At 45.6% G+C, this 22171-nt stretch overlaps 3 protein-coding genes across 7 annotated transcripts in view; all 3 read right to left on the bottom strand.

The window, feature by feature from the left end:
* Positions 1-623: 623 nt before the first annotated feature.
* LOC101733131 lies at positions 624-4905 on the bottom strand. The gene is made up of 3 exons (XM_004918110.3): positions 4357-4905; positions 2404-2530; positions 624-1153 (listed from the first exon to the last, which is right to left on the bottom strand). The coding sequence occupies exons 1-3, from the start codon at positions 4555-4557 to the stop codon at positions 741-743; spliced, it is 741 nt and encodes a 246-aa protein (XP_004918167.2). The 5' UTR covers positions 4558-4905; the 3' UTR covers positions 624-740.
* Positions 4906-6910: 2005 nt separating this feature from the next.
* ptx4 (pentraxin 4) lies at positions 6911-14432 on the bottom strand. 2 transcript variants are annotated; one of them, XR_004220495.1, is made up of 4 exons: positions 13367-14432; positions 10307-11525; positions 7238-8318; positions 6911-7173 (listed from the first exon to the last, which is right to left on the bottom strand). XR_004220495.1 is itself a non-coding variant. In XM_004918111.4 (3 exons), exons 1-3 carry the CDS (start codon positions 13481-13483, stop codon positions 7678-7680), a joined length of 1977 nt encoding a protein of 658 aa, XP_004918168.2. In that variant the 5' UTR covers positions 13484-14432; the 3' UTR covers positions 6911-7677. The 2 variants fall into 2 exon arrangements, 1 of the variants encoding a protein (XP_004918168.2); XM_004918111.4 differs by having other exon boundaries at positions 6911-8318.
* Positions 14433-16478: 2046 nt separating this feature from the next.
* sec14l1 (SEC14-like lipid binding 1) overlaps positions 16479-22171 on the bottom strand; it is a 65074-nt gene continuing 59381 nt past the window's right edge. For 3 of the 4 annotated variants that reach the window (XM_012969945.2, XM_012969946.3, XM_012969947.3), the window contains 5 exons: positions 21989-22123; positions 21644-21781; positions 20955-21200; positions 20694-20866; positions 16479-20251 (listed from right to left, as the gene is read on the bottom strand). In XM_012969945.2, coding sequence (XP_012825399.2) covers positions 20149-20251; positions 20694-20866; positions 20955-21200; positions 21644-21781; positions 21989-22123 — 795 coding nt within the window. In that variant the 3' untranslated portion in view covers positions 16479-20148. The remainder of the gene's footprint in view (positions 20252-20693; positions 20867-20954; positions 21201-21643; positions 21782-21988; positions 22124-22171) is intronic. The other variant, NM_001102755.1, reaches the window with a different exon arrangement.

Genomic DNA, 22171 nt, shown 5'->3' with positions numbered 1-22171 from the left:
TCCTATCAGCAAAGTTTGCTGAGTTTGTTTGAGTTAACGTTTAGTTTAGTAACTTTTAGCATGAGAGTAATATTCAGAGACAGTTTGCAACTGGTTTTCATTTTTTATTATTTGTAGTTGTTTAATTACTTCAATTTTGGTTCAGCGGCTCTCCAGTTTGCTGAAACAGCAGCTACCTGATTGCTAGGGTCCAAATTACCTTAGCAACCAGGGAGTGGTTTGAATGAGAGATGGTATATAAATAGAAGAGGGGCTGAATAGAAAAATAAGTACTATAAATTAACCGTAATAATAAAAATATAGCCTCACAGAGCAGTAGTTTTCTGGCCGCTGGGGTCAGTGACCCCCAATTGAAAGCTGTATGGAGTTGGAAGAAGACAGCAAATAATTCAAAAGCTATAAAAAAAATAAAATAATGAATACTAAGGTAAAAGTTGCTTAGAATTGGCTATTCCATAACATACTAATAGTTTTAAGGTGAACTTCCCCTTTAAACTAAAGGTGAACCTTATTTTTCACTGGCCCTTTTGAATATTCTACATTTTCCTCATTCCTGCTTTGTGTTGTATAGAAATACCACTTTACAGAATAATAGGACTGATTTACTATATTTTTTAACTACAAAAAGTACAAACAGTGCCTTTATTTGCTGTTACATTTACGCACGACGTAGAGAACTGAACATAATAAATGTATATTGGAAAGTTAAATTTTCTTCCAGCAAAACTATATGTTTGTTATTATGTGGGAGGAATTCCCCCTCCTTGTGGGATCTGCAGTATTTCCAGTGCAGTCAGTCTTTCATACAGTTCCACCAAGAGCTCGTTGTGGCCATTGAGTAACTCAGACAGTGTGGCCACTTTGCGGGCAAGTTTGTGAAGGTCCATTTTGTCCAGTTTGCTTCCCGCACATTGGGTTTTACACGCCGTGTTCCTGTCCGGCCTTTGGCCCTCTGGGCACGTGGTGTTGGTTTGGTTTAAATGGAGCGGCATGGGATTTGCAGTCTTGCACAACTGGGTTCCATTGGCAGAACCAGGCTGGGGACTCCGCTCTGTGCTCTCCTCCTTCCCCTGAATCCTGGCTACTTGTTGCTCAATGATCTCCATCCTAGGGGGCAAGTGGTCACTGAGTTCTGACACCTTCTGTCCCACTTCTGAAAGGCAGATGGGAATAAATGAGCAATGGACTGGATTATGCAGTTGCAGTTATTTTCTTAGAGAGGTAAACAGATTTTTCCACCAGCTTTTTCCATGTGGCCTGATAAATTCCAGCTGCCTCATAGTCCAGTCATGGCTGATCTCTGGCTATATAAAACCTTCCCCTTCCTCTTAACCATCAGCACTATTACATTTTTGGAGAGTTACATGGATTTGCACCCCCTTTCTTTTCTGGTCACTCTTGTCCTATGGCCTGAACTCATAATTACATTAGATCCACCCTAAAGGCTCTTAGGGCTCTGTTGAATTTGCTTTAAATGGAGGGGCATTAACTGGTGGAGTATAAAAGGGTATGGCAAAGACACACCCTAATGCAGGGATCCCCAACCTTTTAGACCAGTGAGCTACATTCAAATGGAAAAAGTGTTGGGGAGCAACACAAGCATGGAATGAGTTCCTGGGGGTGCAAATAAGAGCTATAATTGGCTATTTGGTAGCCCCTATGGGGACTGGCAGCCTATAGAAGGCTCTGTTTGGCTTTACACTGGGTTTTATGCAACCAAAACTTTCCTAACTAAAAATTTAAAAATGGGCAGCTACTTTGAGGCCATTGGGAGAAACATCCAAGGGGTTGGGGAGCATGTAACTCATGAACTCATGAACCACTGGTTGGGGATCATTGCCCTAATGGATGTTTTTTCCAAGTTGCCTGTGCCTGTTGCTGTCCTGGCTCTAGCCCCTGCTTATTTTACATCCTTTCCAACCTGTTCCCAAAGGCCTTCTGGGTTCCTGCTTGCTTTTGCCTAAAGGACTCCCTGTTAGATTAATTCCCCGGTTCATGTGGATTTCCCACTATTCATAGGATCATCTTTGCCATGTGTTCAGCCACCTTTTATCTGTTGATTAAATAAAAAAATACCCAGTTTATGGTGTGAATGACTCTACCTGGTGAATAGAAAGTCCTATATCTGGTGGTTGGCTAAGACTTCCTAGACTCAGCAGCATCAACAAGCATTCCCAGACTCATATGCCATTGCCGTGTGTATAAGCACATAAGCAAACAATGAGCCTAGCAAAGCTGAGGAGGCATATTGCTGCTTGGATGTAGGTACAACTAAGTCAAACAAAGCGGCAATAACTTATTTAGGTGCAATGGAGGAAATGGATAGAAATGCTTCCTCCAATTTCCTGTATGATATATTAATATTATTATTATTAATAATAGTGCCAACACTACATAAAGTACCTTGGAGAGAAGCAGAAGTTCTTCTAATGATCCTCTTTGTTCTCCTAAACATCTCGTTTTGTTCTTGTTTAACATTCCTCAAGTGAAGCCACATTTCAACCAAACCAAGGTGAAGTCTGGGGACTGCCTGTAATAGGGGGGGGGAAGAAATTAGCATCATGAGAAGATTCTGAAGGTTGTGGTTGTACAGGTATAGGACCCGTTATCCAGAATGCTTGGGACCAAGGGTATTCCAAATAAGGGGTCTTTCTGTAATTTGGATCTCCTACCTTAAGTCTACTAAAGAATTAATAAAACATTAATAAAACCCAATAGGATTGTTTTGCATCCAATAAGGGGTAATTATATCTTAGTTGGGATCAAGTACAGGTACTGTTTTATTATTACAGAGAAAAGGGAATCATTTAACCATTAAATAAACCTAATAGGGCTGTTCTGCCCCCAATAAGGGGTAATTATATCTTAGTTGGGATCAAGTACAGGTACTGTTTTATTATTACAGAGAAAAGGGAATCATTTAACCATTAAATAAACCCAATAGGGCTGTTCTGCCCCAATAAGGGGTAATTATATCTTAGTTGGGATCAAGTACAGGTACTGTTTTATTATTACAGAGAAAAGGGAATCATTTAACCATTAAATAAACTCAATAGGACTGTTCAGCCCCCAATAAGGGGTAATTATATCTTAGTTGGGATCAAGTACAAGGTACTGTTTTATTATTACAGAGAAAAAGGAAATCAGTTTTAAAATTCTGAATTATTTGATAAAAATGGAGTCTATGGGAGATGGTCTTTCTGTAATTTCGGAGCTTTCTGGATAATGGGTTTCCGGATAAGGGATCCCATACCTGTATAAGAAGGACAAGCAAAATGGCTGACATAATAGAAAAGGCTGGATTGTAAGGGGTATATTTAAAGAGAATGTTGGGGACGATTGTACAATAGAGTGCATGGAATTACCATGGATGTCTGCCAACTAATAACCTAGGCCCCTGCTAACCAAGTAGTGTTGGGCCCCATAATTTCTAAAGGCAGCTCTGCCTGATAGCAACACTGACTGTGCAAATTTATACAAGAAAAACTGTCAATCACTAGAGTGGGTGTGGTTCCATGTTCTTGCCAAGAAAGTTGTGAGTTGAACTACCAATCAGAGATGCATCTCATCAAGTGAACACAATTCCTTTGCAAGTTTTCTATAGGCTCTTAACATTCCAGTTAGCCAAGTGTATTTTTGAGTATTTAGTATAAATATCTCAAGATTTCACAGTGCAAGAAGGAATGAACAAAGAATTCACTGTTGAGAGAGTGAGAAGTGTGGAAGTTGTTTATACAGGGGAATTCTAATCTGTGGGTTTAATTGAAATTGTCTAGAAAATCCTAGTTTATCCGTCAGTTATTTATGGTTTTGTTTTGGGCGCTTGGTATCCGGCTACGTGATCAGCCTATGGGAAATGTACTATGATCTAAATTATAATTTGGGTGGAAAGAAAAATTAATTAATAGAATTAATAATTCCTTTCAAGCAGAGAATTCAGGTGACCGGTCCCAAACATATTTAATTGCTAACATGTCACTTTGGAAAAAATCCAAAACAATCAAATTGATCACTGACCTGGTAAGAAGATAACTGACAAATTCAGGTTACATAAGAAAAGAATAGAAAGGCAATTACTGGAAAAAAGGGGATAAAAGGGTTAAAGAAGATCTAATGCAAATTATATATGTTATCAATGTCCCCATTGTACTAAAAATAAATTCTAAGATAAATTGCTCCATTACCAGTGTAAATATATCTATAGCTTCAACTAGCAATTGTACACAATGGTGTTTGCTGCTATAGGAAGCCTATAATGATAAACCTGCTTATATATAACCATGCAAAGTAGCCAATAAAATCTCTTCTATTCCACAAACACAAAAATAATGCCCCAAAAAATCACCCCTCTCCCACCTGTTTGACCCCATCGGGGTGCCACCCTGGGAAGGTGGGCTTGTCCATCTGCTCAAGTGCCTTTTCCACCTCCTTTCTGATGTCTTGGTCCGTTAGATCTTTATTTAGCGGCGTCCTGATGAACCTTCCAGAAGACAAGGCACGTGGGAGACAAAGTGACACGCCAAAGAGAATGCCAACCAAATTCTTCCACGGGCACATTATTGTGCAAGTCAAAGACACTGCTGTGGTTTTTCCCTGACAGCCTGCACCCTACATACTTGGCGCCTGATGGACGAGTAACTTGAACCAATCAAAAGGTTTGCGAGCAGCCTGCTAATATTAGCTGATTTATGGCTTTCTTCACTGTGGGAGATCCTCTCTGGTTGAAACAGTAAAAGTTGACTGTGGTAGGGAAGGCTATAGGGCAAACATACCACAAAACCAATGTTGCTTACAAAGTCCCAAGAGCTGGCCTGTCCATAAATTTAATTTAATTTCCCCATGGGAATAATAGTAAAGATTTATTTTAGGCTTTAGCAGAACCCAGCACGCTTACATTTATTCATCTCCTGGGGGTTATTAATCTTGACACATGGCTGGGTTCAGTAGTTGGGGCCCACTGTTGATATATAAAGTAGGACTGTCCGACTTATGGTGCTTCAGTTGTCATTAAAATACAACTCCCATCACCCAGAAACTGACAGTTGCACTCCTACAACAAATAAAGGTTGTTGTTTACATCTTGCCCTACTGTCAAAATCTAGTCCTAATGGTGTCATCTTTCTCTACAGCATTTGTGGCCAGACTTTTCCCATCGGTGATCGACCAATGACTCCTCCCCCAAGCATACGTACGCATTCACGGCGCACTTCCGCATCGCCCGGCCTCGTCGCGGTCCACCACAAATCTACGGGGGATAGACTGGTGGACCACGATCGACGTCTTGGCCACCCGTGCTCTACAGTATTCACCTTGTGCTACAGTCTACATCTTATAGTGGCCATACATGTTGCAATCCACTTGTTTGGCGAGGTCGCTAAACAAATCTTCTGTCTTCTATTGTTTGGCCCTGCAACCACATCAATGAGCCAATGTGAGTGATCCACAGTCCGATTGGAAAATTAAACCTGCCCAATTGAGATCTGGCCAATTTTAAGCCAGATGTTGGTCGGGGAGGCCAGTCGGGGGTGCCCATAAACGAGCAGATCGGTTTGAGGGACCCAAATCGGCAGCCCGTGTATGACCACCTTTACCCTACTGTTGTCATCTCACCTTTCCGTTGCCATCTTCCACTACTTTCTCCAACTTTTTGGACTTTTGCAATCTTGCCCTACTGTCCCCATTGCCTTATTATATTTATGTTGAGCTACTGTCCTACATATTGTCCTTTGTCTTACCATACTGTTACCATTTGTCTGAGTGTCTCCAATACTGCCACAGTACTGTCCAATATTTCCCTTATGCCACCATCTTGCCCTTTTGTTGTCATCTTGTCCAACTGTCTCTCTCTTCCTCTAACATCTCTGTCTGACCCTACTGTTGCAATTTTGTCCCACTTTCATCTTTCCTTAGTGTCACCATCTTGCTCTACTATCACCATTATGTCCAGCTGTCTCCATCTTTCCTTAACATCCCCATCTTTCTCTACTGTCACCATTATGTCCAGCTGTTTCCATCTTTCCTTAACGTCCCCATCTTGCCCTACTGTTGCCATTTTGTCAAACTGTCTCCATCTTTCCCTGATGTCACCATCTTGTCCTTCTTTCACCATCTTGCTGAGCTTTAGCCATCATTCCCTAATGTCACCATCTTTCCCCACTGTCTCTATCCCCACACTCTTCCTACCTACAACAGCTGAAACCCACTAAGTACAGGGTTCTTGGCAGTGCCTCTATTTGGGCAACCAAAGTGGCAGCTATGGTGGCTTATTTGGGCAACCAAAGACAGCTATGGTGGCTTATAATTTTCTAGAGCAGATAGACAGAGCTACCCCATCTTTGGCTATAGCTGTTTATCTCAATTATCCAACAGTAAAGTACAAGTCCCCCGACAGGATCATATTTAGCCAAGTTCTGCAGTGCTTGCTTTGCCTTCTCCCAAGGGCACATTGAGTAATGTCTCCTCTCCAGCTACACACGAGAGAACAAAGCAAGGACTGTGCCAAAGGCAAAGCAACAAGGGAATTACTGTGCTTCACCGATGAACCAGATGTGCATGGGAAGAGTCTGTTGCAATTGGTTTGTTAAATAAAAAAACTTTTGCTGTAGATCTTTTTGAAGATTTGAAGCATGTTTCTGTAATGAAAAACTGGGCACTCTCATCGCTATGGATTGTGGGTAAGAAGACATTGCCCCCACGCTAAATGTATTAGTTCACAACAAACTAACGAGAACAGCAATCAGTGCAGCCCCTGATATATCAAATGATCTAGTATCCTTATGCCAGAACCAATGAGACGAAAGGTCTGCTTGATTTCTTTTGTGTTGTGGATCTACCAGAATAACAATCATTGTGCACTAGAAAACAGACGCATATACAATTTACAAGGTAATTAATACGCTGCACAATAAAATATTATAATATATAGGTTTACTTGAGCCACAGTATAATGGTACATGATGGTACATTTGTTAACCGCATAGACTACTGTCCCTTTTATTGTTAAAACCATATTGAAGTCTTAATAAGCCCAACAAGGGATTATATAATGTGTGGGGTGCTCTACCAGCCTGGGCATAGAGAGGGTGAAGACCCAAGACTTCATTATGTTATTGTGTGGTTTTGATTATTTTGCTATAAATTATGTAGGGTAAGCACCTAGAGTGGCACAGAGCACTCTGAGCATGTGCAGTGCCAGTGACTCCAGTAAGTCCCATCATTTTTAATTTGCCTAAAATGCTTTAGGGCCCCACAGACATAAGATAAGGTAAAGACGTCATTAACTCTAACTGTGTAATGTACCAATCAGGCCTGCCTGTTTTGGCTTCATTTACTGGCCAGAATTCCAGAGAGAGAGAGAGAGAATCTTGTATATCACTGACTAAAGTAAATGTAAATAAAGGCTTACACATACAGTTATTTTAGACAGGCACTTCAGTGAGTTATTTCATTTGTAAATATGACAGAAAGCAGTTAGAAAGCAATGGCTGATATTGGTGAGTCGATCCTAGTGTAGGTGATGTCCATCTCTTGAAGTGATGGCTCCTTGCTGAATGTATTGCTACCAGCATTATGATTGGTAGTTTATGGTACATATTGAATTGTATATAATACACACAAGTTCTGGCTCTCACAGTGTTCCGAGCCATGGAACGCCCAATGTTCTGCCCAGGTACATAGTTACATACAGTATTCCAAGCAGGTACAGCTTACTTTTTGCACGGATCCATGGAGTGATGGTTCATCTCCCAATGTGAAGATGGTGCCTCTCGGCAAGCCTTTCCCAATGACTATACCAGAGACCTCACCTGGTGTTAAAGCACGGTTCCACATTGCAAAACCGGCCAGGTTTCCCACAAATGCTTCTGAGCTGTCAAAACCGCCACCCAAGGTATCTTGCTCCTGTCCAAGAACCAGCGACCCTCCTGGAGGGATCTCATAGCCCTTCTGAAATCTGGAGCCGGTAGACGCCAACCTTCGGTCAACGTAAAACCAGTATTTGCCCTGGATGGCAGACCAGATAAAGCAGGTGTGATGCCAGTTGCCATCCAGAAAAGGAACCACGGGCAACTCCCGGTACACGGGATCCCCTATGACAAAGTGAAGGGCGTCATAGGCGGCTCCATTCCTGCCATGAAGCACCAACTTGTTATCATTCTCTTCTGTTGCATAGGAAAGTATGGTACCCAGGTAATTGGCATCGGTCCTTACCCAACTGCAGATGGACAGCTCATGAAGTCCATGTCTTAGGCCTTTGCTGAAGGTGACAAAGTTTTCAGTGGAAGCATTGGGGAACACCAACATGGAGTCCACGTTACATACTGAAAAAAAGGTGAGAAAATTCCTATTATCAGTAGGCTGGAAGAACTCCAAGCACATGAAGAACCTACCTCTACAGGGTTGGACTGGGGGTGAAGGGCCCGCCGGGTCCCCCAACCCCGCACCCCCTGCAGGGGCCCCCCTTATCCCCCTCGCAGGGCCCCCCACCTGACGTCCTCCCCTGAGTGTGTACATTTAACGCATCAGGGGAGGAGTGGTCAGGCAGGGGGAGCGCCGGCAAGGGTCGGGTCTGGGCCGCTGGGGCCCACTAGAGCCGAGGCCCCCCTGGGATTTTTCCCGGTGTCCCGGCAAGCCCAGTCTGACCCTGTACCTCTACGTAAATATGTTTTACCAACATTTGACCTTCTTAGGGACTGAAGTTCTTTATTCAGATTGGGTGCTAGTGTCTCTTTAAAGGGGTGGTTCACCTTTGAGTTAACTTTTTGTATGTTATAAAATGGCCAACTCTAAGCAACTTTTCAGCTGGTCTCCGTGATTTATTTTTTGATAGTTTTTAAATTATTTTTCTTCTGACTCTTTTCAGCTTTCAAACGGGGGTCACTGACCCCGGCAGCCAAAAATTATTGCTCTGTGAGGCTCCAGTTTTATTGTTATTGTTACTTTGTATTACTTATTTTTCTATTCAGGCCCTCTCCTATTCATATACCAGTCTCTCATTCAAAGCACTCCCTGGTTGCTAAGGTAATTTGGACCCTAGCAACCAGATAGCTGCTGAAACTGCAAACTGGGGAGCTGCTGAACAAAAATTATAATTATTAAAAAAAACTATTCTCAGAATCTCTACGTCAAACAAAAAGCTGCACTCCTTCTTCTAAAAAAGACCTTTATTCCATTAAATATAAAAACATGTGGCTACTGTGAAGCAAACAGCCTGGAGATTCCTGTATCATCGGCAAAGTCACCCAAATGTGGCCCAGACCGTCCCCTCGCCCCGAGCTCTCTGTAACTGCATTACAAGCATTGCTGGATACATTGTCATTCCCATTCATGGGCCTCAAAGGGACAGTATATTGTAGCACCAAGAAAGATCAGTTTAGGACCCATATACACACTAATCACTTATTTCATTGCTGGTTTCCTGCATAAGGTTGCCCCCTGTCCGGTCGGGCAGCCAGATTTCCAGAATCACTGTCCGGGTCAGGACTAGCTGAGATTGATGCATCGATCAGCCAATCAGTGATCGTCATGCCATAGCCTCACCCCTGTGATGCCACCATCCCCGCCCCCTGTAAGGTCTCCGCCCCCCTGCCCAGAGAAAGTAGCTGGGAAAGGTGGCAACCCTATACCTGCAACTAGTTCTCCAGTATTTTTTTATTCTTTCCCCTCTTCTTATTAATATCCATGCAAGGCTGGTTGGGTGTTGTACAGCTAGCATTATGTCAGAATGGTCTCAACCAAAAACTAGTAGCAAAGTACAGTGTCGGACTGGGATGCCAGGGGCCCACCAGAAAACCCTAGAACATGGGCCCACTCTCCTATTTTTCATCCACTTTGTATTCTATATTTCCCTAGTTTTTATCTTTACATACTATTCTTCTATATATTTAATTGCTTGTTCCCATAGAAAAATAAGTAATGACTATGAATTAGGCCAAATGGCTAGAAGCAGGAGGGCCCACCAGTGTCGGACTGGAGGGTAAAGGGCCCACCGGGGCTCCCGTCACAGGGGCCCTGCAGGTGACATAGGCGAGGTGCATCCCCTAACACTCCCCCCCTGCAGGGGCCCCCCTAACCCCCCTCGCAGGGCCCCCACCAGACGTCCTCCTCCGAGCGCAAAAATTTGACGTGTCAGGAGAGGAGCGGTCAGGAGGGGGAGCGCCGGCAAGGGTCGGGTCTGGGCCACGTGTCCCGGTGGCCCAGTCCGAACTTGGGGCCCACCAGGAATTTTTCTGGTATCCCCTCGCCCCGAGCCAGTCCGACACTGCCAAAGTATGTCTGATCTGGACACATGAAGACCCATTAAACTTACTTGTGCCAGGTTTCTTGGTTTGCTGCTCCTTAGTGCTCAGCACAGTAGTGCTCTGTTCCTTGGACTCTCTTGGGGTCTCTGTTACTGCTGATGGGGGCCTACTTCCTTGTACCTCTGGGCTTTCTCTCTCCGGCATGCCCGTCACGCCTTCATACTCTTTATCCTCTGCTAACCTCATGTTTTTGGTCACATAATCAGGTTCTTCCTTCTCTGGCAAGCTTGGATTAGTTGGCCTATAATCATGTTGTTCCTCCTCTGTCAAGCTTGGATTAGTTGGCCTGTAGTCATGTTGTTCCTCCTCTGGCAAGCTTGGATTAGTTGGCCTGTAGTCATGTTGTTCCTCCTCTGGCCATCGCTTGTTCTTTGTCACATAATCAAACTCTTCCTCTGTTGTTCCTACATTCTTTGTTACAATTCCATGTTGTTCATCCTTTGGCAACCTTACGTTCTCTGTCACATAATCTTGCTCTTCTGGCAACCTCTTTGAGATGTTCCCCTGAGGTTCTCCCACTGGGAAGCTTATGTTCTTAGCTCCATGTTGCTCTGCCATAGACGCCATCATCATTTTGGACGGGATAAGCAATTGTTGCTCTTCATGAATCCTCTTCATTTGGTTGTGCTTGGACTGAAGCTTTGCCATTCGGTGTTGGGCAGTTATAGGATTTGGATTAATCCCTGGAGGTCCTGGAATGTTCTTATCAGGAGTCCGGTTCAGGTCTTGCTTTGCGGTCAGACCACTTGGTGGCAAAATCTCATTTTGCATCATGACTTTGAATTTCTCCTCCAGCGCAGTTATTTTGCTTCCCTGTCTTTGAATGGAATCCTGAAATATATCCAGGGATTTTTGCAGTGCTTTCTTGTCCATAACTAGCTGGACAATCAGCCTTTTCTGACTGGCCATTGCTGAGGTCAAGTTTGAGATGACGGCATCATTTGCCTTCTTATCTTTCATCTCCTGTTTGTTTCTCTGAGTCAGGGACTCCTCTAGGGAGGAGATCTTTAGTTCAAGCTTCTTTGTTTTCCTTTGGAGTTTCTTCAGCCAGAATTTCACCCCATCGATTTCCCTCTGATTGACTTCATTGGTTGAATTAAGGGCCTCTGTAATGGACCTCTGCTGGTCGATTAAGTCTTGGAAGCGGGCATCTATATTGTACGAGAGGTTGTAATTTTCTGCTATGCCCTGAAGACGTTGAAGTGTTATCTCTTGGAACCGGCGAAACTGGAGGATAAAAACATAAAGAACTTAGCGCCTATATAGGATTACTGTATGTAGTAAGTGTTCTAGAACTGAGAAGCACATGTTACATATGTGACCATGTGATGTTCACTGGGTGGGGAGCACAGCATGTTCACTGGGTGGGGAAACCATACTGACTCTTATAGACACAGGGTGAATGTAGTGTTTGGGGAGGAGTTAAATGCATTTCCTTTACAGACTCCTTCATAGAGTCTCAGTTCCATGGAATTTCATCTTGCCCTAGTGTCACCATCTTGTACTACTGCCTCCATCTTGTACTACTGCCTCCATCTTGCTCTACTGTCACCATCTTGTACTACTGCCTCCATCTTGTACTACTGTCACCATCTTGCCCTACTGCCTCCATCTTGTACTACTGCCTCAATCTTGCCCTACTGTCACCATCTTGTACTACTGCCTCCATCTAGCTCTACTGTCACCATCTTGTACTACTGCCTCCATCTTGCTCTACTGTCACCATCTTGTACTACTGCCACCATGTTGCTCTACTGTCACCATCTTGTACTACTGCATCCATCTTGCTCTACTGTCACCATCTTGTACTACTGCCTCCATCTAGCTCTACTGTCACCATCTTGTACTACTGCCTCCATCTAGCTCTACTGTCACCATCTTGTACTACTGCCTCCATCTAGCTCTACTGTCACCATCTTGTACTACTGCCTCCATCTAGCTCTACTGTCACCATCTTGTACTACTGCCTCCATCTAGCTCTACTGTCACCATCTTGTACTACTGCCTCCATCTTGCCCTACTGTCATCATCTTGTACTACTGCCTCCATCTTGCCCTACTGTCACCATTTTGTACTACTGCCTCAATCTTGCCCTACTGTCACCATCTTGTACTACTGTCGCTATCCTAGCCTACTGTCTACATCTTGCCCTAATGTCGCTATCCCAGCCTACTGTCTACATCTTGCCCTACTGTCTCCATCTTGCTCTATTGTCACCATCTTGCCCTACAGTCACTATCTTTTACTACTGCCTTCATCTTGCCCTACTGTCTCAATCCTTGCTTTATGATGCTTTCTTGCTCTATAGCTTACATCTTGCTCTGCTATGTCCATCTTGCTGTACTGTCTTTATTTTGCCCTTATGTCTCCCTCTTTCACTACTGTCTCTACCTTGCCCTACTTTCACCACCATCTTTTACTGTCACCATCTTGCACTACTGTCTCCATTCTACTCTACGGTTTCCATTGAGCCCTACAGTCGCCATCTTCACAGGTAACAATGACAAGGAAATTGATTAATGCTGGGAAGGCTGCTGGGGTTTAATTCCTATTTGCCCAAATATGTCTACCTGTTCTGCCCTCAGATATTATAAGTTTAGTATCAGTAGTGAAGAATAGCATAAGATGTGACAGGAAATATAATAAAACTGGAAAGGTTTGTTTCAGTTCTTTCAACCCATAGCAACCATGCAGCAGGTAGGATTTATTAGTCTACTCTTTGAAATAAAACACAAATCTCATTGGCTTCTATGTGTTTTGCACCATAATTCGACTTTGAGGTTTTTTTTAGAGCAAAAAAACTTGAATTGTAAAAAAAGAAAAACCTCGAACCTTGCTAAATCTACCCCTAATAGAAATCAGATGGTGCAGTATTTAAATGAATGGCATGGCTCCAATTTTGAAGCTATTTTAAATCTTAGTGGAGAGTAACCAGAAGAGCAATTTAATACTGGTATCCTGTGATCCAGCTTGGGATCTACTGGGAGACCAGGATCTACCTCTTGTGCACCCACAACCTTCTAGCATTTCACTGAACACCCAGCATAAACATTCAGAACGTAACCCACCTGTTCCTCTAGCCTGCGGAAGCGCTCGAAAAACGGTTTTCTCTGCTCCAGAACCCGGGTCTGTTCTAGGAGGACACCCTGGAGACATAAAGCAGTCAGGACCATTATCCGGAACATGGTGGTTTTTAAGGGAAGTTTCTGGCTTGGAGGAAACAGTAGGACCAAGAGGCGTCACTGAATCAGTAGGACCAAGAGACGTCACTGGAACAGTAGGACCAAGAGGTGTCACTGAATCAGTAGGACCAAGAGGCGTCACTGGAACAGTAGGACCAAGAGGCGTCACTGGAACAGTAGGACCAAGAGGCGTCACTGAATCAGTAGGACCAAGAGGCGTCACTGGAACAGTAGGACCAAGAGGCGTCACTGGAACAGTAGGACCAAGAGGCGTCACTGAATCAGTAGGACCAAGAGGCGTCACTGGAACAGTAGGACCAAGAGGCGTCACTGGAACAGTAGGACCAAGAGGTGTCACTGGAACAGTAGGACCAAGAGGCGTCACTGAATCAGTAGGACCAAGAGGCGTCACTGGAACAGTAGGACCAAGAGGCGTCACTGGAACAGTAGGACCAAGAGGCGTCACTGAATCAGTAGGACCAAGAGGCGTCACTGAATCAGTAGGACCAAGAGGTGTCACTGAATCAGTAGGACCAAGAGGCGTCACTGGAACAGTAGGACCAAGGCACTTGGCTCAGCACATGGTGCGGCTGCTGTTCCTCCAGCTTCTTGCTGTATATAATTCAGGGTTTTAGATTCTCAGTTTTAATTCAACGTCTCCAGTTTCCTTCTTTCATTATTTTCCAGGGTCAACTTAAGATCTTCATTCCACCTTCAACAGAACATTCTGTCTCCTTAGATACCTTTCTAATAATTGTCCACCTTTCCGTTGCTGATATCCTAATAACTTACTGTCCCCTCCCAATTAGCAGAGCTGCCTACTTCCCTTCAGCTCCCCGGCCCATCTGATTCCTGACTCGCTCTCTCTCCACTCCCCCACCCCAAGTAGTCGATGGTTTGGTCCACAAATAGATGAGTTCTGCAGACTCCTGGAGTATTCTTGAGGAGCCAATTTTAGCTGCAAGAAAAATATCCTGCTTGGGAGGCTCCAGTAAAAAATGATATTTGTGGGACACTCTGTCATTCCAACTTTCCCATTTTAACTCTTCTGTGTCCAATTGGTGTTGGTTACAGCCCTGCCGCTAATTCCCAGCATTGCTCTAGCAGCTCCAGCTTTATTTGACTCCGATATAGAGTAAAAATTCACAGAACCATGTTTGTAAGTAAGGTATACATACCATCTATATTGTAGCTGACTGTAAATGCTCTATGAGAGCAATTGTAGCTACAGGTGCTGTGTTTACTGAGGCTGGAAAAGCCAAGACAAGTGTTGAGACTGAGTTATTGCTTAGTGAGCTTTATGTCTTTATAAAGTAGGTAATATATTAGTAATGTTCCTGGATCCAGTTGCCCTAATAGTGACTGGGGCATGTTAGTAAAACAGGCTGTCATTGGGCCAGTTGGTTCTGGTGTCAGATAAATACATTTTCTTATATTGGGCCAGATTCAGTTTAATGAGAAAACTCAAGGACAAGTAATTCGATTCCATTTCTTCCCCAATAGAATTTAATAGAGTTTTCACGTGATAAACACGGAGATAAGTTTTTCTGAATTGCATCTCAAATTGAATCTCGTCCATAGGTTTTCATGTCGCTAAAACTTTTTGTCACTGAATTGAATCTGACCCATCATGATCGGACTGGGCCGCCGGGACACTGAACTATGCCGGTGCTCCCTTCCGACACGTTAAGCTTATTCGGGGTGGACGATGGGTGGGGGACCCTGTGGGGGTTAAGGGAGGCTCAGCGGGGGGCCCTGCGGAGGGTAAGGGAGACTCAGCGGGGGCCCTGCGGGGGGTAAGGGAGGCTCAGCGGGGGCCCTGCGGGGGGTAAGGGAGGCTCAGCGGGGGCCCTGCGGGGGTAAGGGAGGCTCAGCGGGGGCCCTGCGGGGGGTAAGGGAGGCTCAGCGGGGGCCCTGCGGGGGGTAAGGGAGGCTCAGCGGGGGCCCTGCGGGGGGTAAGGGAGGCTCAGCGGGGGCCCTGCGGGGGGTAAGGGAGGCTCAGCGGGGGCCCTGTGGGGGGTAAGGGAGGCTCTGCGGGGGCCCTGCGGGGGGGTAAGGGAGGCTCTGCGGGGGCCCTGCGGGGGTAAGGGAGGCTCAGCGGGGGCCCTGCAGGGGGGGTAAGGGAGACTCAGCGGGGGCCCTGCGGGGGTAAGGGAGGCTCAGCGGGGGCCCTGCGGGGGGTAAGGGAGGCTCAGCGGGGGCCCTGCGGGGGGGTAAGGGAGGCTCAGCGGGGGCCCTGCGGGGGGTAAGGGAGGCTCTGCGGGGGCCCTGTGGGGGGTAAGGGAGGCTCAGCGGGGGCCCTGCAGGGGGGGTAAGGGAGACTCAGCGGGGGCCCTGCGGGGGGGTAAGGGAGGCTCAGCGGGGCCCTGGGGGGGATAAGGGAGGCTCAGCGGGGAGTAAGGGAGGCTCAGCGGGACTCCGCGGGGGGTAAGGGAGGCTCAGCGGGGGTAAGGGAGGCTCAGTGGGTGGTACGGCCATGCAGGGGGCACCACGGCCATGCAGGGGGCACCTGCAGGAAGCCCCGTTGGGCCCTGCACCCCTCAGTCCAACCCTGTGACCCACTGAATAAATAAAAAAGAACCAACTGTCCCAAAAAGTTACACTTTTCCTTGAGTGATTTCCAACTATATTTATATATATATATATACACTAACCCGCATTATATTATATATGGGTAAAGTCCAAGTAAACCTTTTATTCCGGCTTGAGTATGTTTGGCTTAGAGACATTCTGTGAAGGCCAACGGTACCAAAACAAAGCTATAATGCGAGTATGGACGCTGTCCTGTTGAAGTTAGGAGCCTAGAACCCCCTACACGTAGCACCCTAGGGGAAAGCAGCCAGTCCCCAAATAGGACAAACATGCGTCATGAATTTGTACGAGCTTGTTACTGTGATTTATCTCAGCACCTTTAGCGCCAACGTATGCCCTCTGCGAGTCTAGACTCCTCCTGTAAAACCAGCGGGGTGGGGGGTAATAAAACCACAAACACTTTCTCTTCATCTGTTACCATAAATCAATTTATTCTTTTTCTTTTAAGAGCAAAAAAATAAATATATTAAATTTTATAAACAAAAGAAAAACACCATCTGAAGAAAATAAAGTTCATCTATTAATAGAGAATCAGTTACAGAGTCCTTCTGGTTGAGCATAGGATAGGCCCAGATGGCAAAGCCAGGTTGGACTGGGAATTTGCCCCACTAGGGCCCATCCTTTTAGGTGACAGCCTGGTTAGTGCTTTCGTTACACTGGCCCTGCTAATTAGTTACCTATGTTGCAACAGTGACACCCAGTGGTCATTCCAGGGTATTTCTCATCTGAAATGCTAGTGGCAAGTAGTCACCAGAGGTAGAAAGCCAACACACAAGAACGTTACAGACAGGTTGAGATTAACCAGATAAAGAGCAGCTTCATCCGAACGATGTAATAGTAATCTGAGTGACACACAGGATGACCAATCAGGGAGCAGCTTGAGGGCTCAGTAGTCCTACAGGAGCTATTATCTATGTACATATGTGCCTGCTGGTATAACTGAGTGTAGTGGGCATCCTATGGTGGTTATATAAGCCCTTTCAATATAAATGCTGTATGGCTCTCACAGCCCTGTAAGTTCTGACCCATATAAAGAACGGACCTGCAGAGCTGCTGTCATTGGAAATAAAGTGCACCTTGTTGTGACAAATACAGAGAGAGTTGTGCTGTTATCTAGTACAGTATTTAGAAAAAAGCCCTTTAAAAACATAAAGAAGAGTGGTCCGACAGAACACGGCCGCAGCCAGTCAGGCAGACAATACAGCCCTGTAGTATCGTATTTGTAGTGTCTATAAGGTACGAGCAGCAGATACAAACAGTAAGTAGCACCCTACTACCCCTAATAGAGCTTGTGCTTTTACTACAGCCTCCCTATAAAGTGCATGCACGGTCACACTATACCCAGTGGGAATAGTTTAACAATAGACAGTACTGAACAAGACTGTAAGCTCCTTGGGAGAGAGATATCCCTGTGTATGCCAGAAAGCTTTTTAATTGTTACCTGTTACCAAGGTAAATCCCTATATATATATATATATATATAAAGGGGTTATTCACCTTTAAGTTAATTTAGTCTTTAAGTTCAATTAGTCTTCATTTTTTTTATCTTTTATCGTTTTTGAATTATTTGCCTTCTTCTTCTGCCTCTTTCCAGCTTTAAAATGGGGGTCACTGACCCTGGCAGCCAAAAACCATTGCTCTGTGAGGCTACAATTTTATTGCTATTGCTGATTTTTATTACTCTACTATTCGTATTCCAGTCACTCTCTCAAACCACTCCTTGGTTACTAAGGTAAATTGGTCCATAGCAACCAGATAACTGCTGAAATTCCAAACGGGAGAGCTGCAGAACAAAAAGTAAAATAATTAAAAAACTGCCAATAATAAAAAATGAAGACCAAAATCAAACTGTATCCAAATAGCACTCTGTGTATCATACTAAACATTACCTCAAAGGCGAACAACCTCTTTATACGCATAATATCCTGCAGACTTTGGTTTCTACAATCAATCTCCACGTACATTATGTGCCCTGACCTATAGGAATCCCATGTATTATGCAGGTAGAGGCTCAGTGTATAGAAATGCATCAAGTGCCCTTGTTTGTTTGTGTTCTTATCGGTGTCCTCAGCTGAGGGACTGTACATTCCATATGCCTTGTCCTTGGGAAATAAAATGGAGGGAATGCCTATTCTGTGCATTTGGGCAAATGCCAGAGGGGCTGCTAGCCATAGACACGCATTAGTTATTGGGCCTGTGGGGGGCTGTTTTAGGCGCCTCTATTGAGATCCAGTCTGGGCCTGGGTATACGTAGAACATAGAATTAGTCTCCTTAATGTACTAAAAAGGCATATTAGCACCCAGAAGCGCATCCCTTATTGCTAGCACATTCAATGGAAGAGGAGGAGGGGGCACCATTGGTATAATACAATACTTGTGCCAACATGTCTGTTGTGCCATGTTAACCCCATTATAAGGCTCATCACCAACACTGGGGGTGGCAGAAGCTCTAAACCCTGCGATGTAGCCATGAAAATGATTGGCTGGGAAACCCCAACAGCCATTGGCAGGCTGCAGTGAGATCAGTGAGTTACTAGCGAGCACTGGGGGTAGCGGGACCCCCTAGAACACAGAGAGGCATCCTAGTCTACATTCAGGTCAGTACTGGGACTAAAGTGGTTCAGGGCCGAGTACCCCGACTGCTAGTGGCATAGGTCGCCTCAGTAGCCACCTGTAGCCGGGCAATTGTTGTGTTTACGCTGGTTTGTGTAGCCTTTTCCTCACCAGAGAGGGGAGCCACCTCAGTTAGGGTGAGCCACCCACCAACTGCATCATTGCAATGGGGAGTTAATAGATGACCCCTTTGTAGGCGTATGATACAAACACCCATAGCCTGGAGCACCCCTATTTGATATTAAAGGTTTATAATAAAAGCTAACCTAAGAGTATATTGAAGCATACACAAATATATATCATATAGAGAATTATTAGCAGCAGAGCACCATTGGTTAGTGCAGCCAAGCTGCCTCTTACAGACACTCAGCTTTCAGCTTGTGGGCTGCTCTCCTACCCTGGTCAGGAAACCGGACCTGGTCCCGACAGACTGCTCCTGCTCAGCCAGCTAAAAATACTGCCTGGATTTCATAACGGAAATGCGGAAACGTGAATGAACGGCCCAGAAAACGTGCAGTCTGGCATTAGGAAAGAGGTTAGGTTCTCCTTAGGCTTTAAGCAAATGCACTAATGACTACATTCTCTAGAAGGATGTAGGGATCGTAGGTATGTAGGTATCAGACCAACACTAGTGCCTGCCCCAGGTCAGAGAGAGCAGGATAGGTCATGGGGTTCTAGATCGACATGTTCCGGCCCTTGCAGGCAACACCGCTACAGAAAAGCTGTTGATAGTTGTAGTTCTGTGGCAGCCGGAGAGCCAAGGCGTCCTACAGAGGCTTGAGCATGCACAGATATATATCATTATAAGGGGCTTCAAGGAGAAGGAAAGGTAAAATGACTGCCAAGATGTTAGCCCCCCCAAGTGATTGTACCTTTCCTTCTCCTTTAAATGAGCATTGGGGCCCTAGAGGTACGTGCCACCCAATAAATAAGGCAGTGCAGTGAGGTGCATTGTGATGTCTAGTCACTTGAGAAATAAACAGTGGCGTAAGCCCTGTCATGTGACCAGCCCCCCCATCCCATCCTGTAGGTTAATTATCAGTGAAGCCCACCCAACAGTGCGACTCACCTCAGTCCATACAGGGAACCTCTACAAGAGGCGTTAGAAAGGTTCTACAAGACATTCTCATATAAGGGGGTCTCCTATTGAATTCTAATTGTTCAGTACATTTCTGAGGTGGAAGAAAAATTCCATACACTTCTTTGGTTAAAGTGTTTATCTGGCTTTGTCCTGCACGGAGACGCCAAGGGTAGCCCCCCACTCAGATGCTCTGTTCCAATCCTGTTGGAAAGCAGCTTCGTTGGCGCTGGTTCTTCAGTCCCAGTAACACTAGACGCTCTTTTGTGCCATGAAGTGAGACAAGATGGCCGCCAGGGACCTTGTCATCTACAGTGAAAATAAGGCCAGCCATGAGCATATGGTCCATTAAACTAGGGGTGCCGACCCCCCAAATAAGTGTTTGTTATCTGGAGATGAGGGAGCTGCTGTGAGACTTGCTCGAGGTGTTGGTTACTCCGCTGAGCTGAGAGAAGCCGCTACAGGACTCCAGGCTGGACATGGAACCCCTAAGGAAACCAATGGAAGAAGGTGTTAGAGAACACAGAATATAGTAGGGAGGGAATGCCAGTATGGGAGGAGGCTATGCTACTATGGGAGGAGACTATGTCACTATGGGAGGAGGCTATGCCACTATGGGAGGAGGCTATGTCACTATGGGAGGAGGCTATGTCACTATGGGAGGAGGCTATGCCACTATGGGAGGAGGCTATGCTACTATGGGACGAGGCTATGTCACTATGGGACGAGGCTATGTCACTATGGGAGGAGGCTATGTCACTATGGGAGGAGGCTATGTCACTATGGGAGGAGGCTATGCCACTATGGGAGGAGGCTATGCTACTATGGGAGGAGGCTATGTCACTATGGGAGGAGGCTATGTCACTATGGAAGGATATGCCACCCCTACTGAGGCCCCTGATAAAAGTGAAACTATTATGCCCAACCCACCTGAAATCTTCGGAGGCCAGAACCTCAAAGTAATACATAAGTTTGCACTTGTGGCTTGAGCCCTGCAGAGACGCCAATACATCGTCGACCCGAGCCATACTGGAGCCAGAGGCAGAACTGTGCATCTTCCACTGCAGGATGTAGATCCCAGGCCAGCGAGTGACGTGTGAGCCCTGGTACAAGGACAGACATTGGGGTAAGGCCACACTGATTACTGCCTATATCATGAACACAGGAGTCTGGGATCCGCTGCCTACAAACCTGAATGCTTTCCCCTTCTCTGCACACTAAAGGGGCCTGAACTCTGCTGTAATCGACACCCAGGGTCCAGCTCTTGTCAATCAGCTGCACGTTGCTGGACGGGGCGTTACCGGCCGCTAGGGCCAACTCCCTCTGCCGCGTATCTGGGGCTCGCTTGGAGTGAAAGAGGCTGAAAATAACATCTCCACGCAGGATGTCAAAGTCCCATGTGATCACCGACTCCTCCTCCAGGATCTCAACAATGATCTGCAACACAAGAATACGGTGCTTCATTTATAGGTGCAATAATCAGAGGGAGGATTTTATCCAATCAGTGTGCGGTCTGTAACTGCTGCAGAGAGTGAATGTCATGGCAAAGTAAGGAGGGCAGTGAATGGAAATAAATAAATACAGGAAGGATGGAGAGGTATAACTGGGGTGATTAAATTAGAGAGTGGAGTCCTGTACCTCTGATTGTAGAGGAGGCTGTAGAGTGGAGGCCGAGGCCAGCAGGGAAGGGGGTAGGTTTGACAGGTATGGTGGAAGTAGTAAAGCAGGGTATGGGGGTATGAGAATTGATGGAAAGGTACAATGAATGTATCAGTAACCACAGATAATCAGGGCCGGGTGAATATCCATCTTACTGGTTGGCATAATAATCTAAATGAGCCATTTATAGGCGACTGTAATGTACTGGTGCAGTTCCGTACCTCGTGGGGCGCTCCTTTCCACACACAGGATGACTGGTAAATCGTCTCTGTCCAGAGCCGTATGTGATCCGACATTTCTGCGTCCTCGTCAGACTGGTACAGCGACTTGGGGACAAGTCCTCCCTCGGGAATGTTACACTGGGGAACACGATAAGGTTTCATTAGGGGCTGGTAGGGTTATGGGAGATTCTAAGGGGAAGTAAAACTAGACGCTCACGTTGATGGGGATTTGGTTGGGCGCTTCAGATAAGCTCTGCGGGTTTGGTGGCCACCATTTCATTAGGTTTGCCAGCAAGCTCATCAGTAGGCATATCAGAAGCTACTGAGAATAAAGGGTAATCTTACCACACACTCTCCCCCAAGGAAATCCGGGACGATCTCTTTGTCCACATAGTCTGCGATGCCCCCTGGCCCCTGGTAGTTGTTGCCGCTGTATATAAGGAATTTCTGCCTGGAGTTCTCGTTAATGAATGGACTGACCTAAAACAGAAAATCCAGGAATGATGACTTCCTGTTGCTACGTGGACT

This window comes from Xenopus tropicalis, chromosome 9 (assembly GCF_000004195.4).
Source record: "Xenopus tropicalis strain Nigerian chromosome 9, UCB_Xtro_10.0, whole genome shotgun sequence".
Taxonomy (NCBI): Eukaryota; Metazoa; Chordata; class Amphibia; order Anura; family Pipidae; genus Xenopus; species Xenopus tropicalis.
The sequence above is the reverse complement of the archived record's forward strand: the minus strand, read 5'-3'. Positions and strand labels throughout refer to the sequence as shown.

What these genes read in the sequence shown, in the direction of transcription:
- LOC101733131 (XM_004918110.3), bottom strand. Translation starts at nt 4,557, where the DNA reads ATGTGCCCGTGGAAGAATTTGGTTGGCATTCTCTTTGGCGTGTCACTT. An exon ending in ACCCCGATGGGGTCAAACAG is followed by an intron (nt 2,531 to 4,356) that starts GTGGGAGAGGGG and finishes CCCCTATTACAG; the next exon opens with GCAGTCCCCAGACTTCACCT. An exon ending in AACTTCTGCTTCTCTCCAAG is followed by an intron (nt 1,154 to 2,403) that starts GTACTTTATGTA and finishes TCTGCCTTTCAG; the next exon opens with AAGTGGGACAGAAGGTGTCA.
- ptx4 (XM_004918111.4), bottom strand. Translation starts at nt 13,483, where the DNA reads ATGTTCCGGATAATGGTCCTGACTGCTTTATGTCTCCAGGGTGTCCTC. An exon ending in TCCGCAGGCTAGAGGAACAG is followed by an intron (nt 11,526 to 13,366) that starts GTGGGTTACGTT and finishes TTTATCCTCCAG; the next exon opens with TTTCGCCGGTTCCAAGAGAT. An exon ending in AACCAAGAAACCTGGCACAA is followed by an intron (nt 8,319 to 10,306) that starts GTAAGTTTAATG and finishes CCTTTTTTTCAG; the next exon opens with TATGTAACGTGGACTCCATG.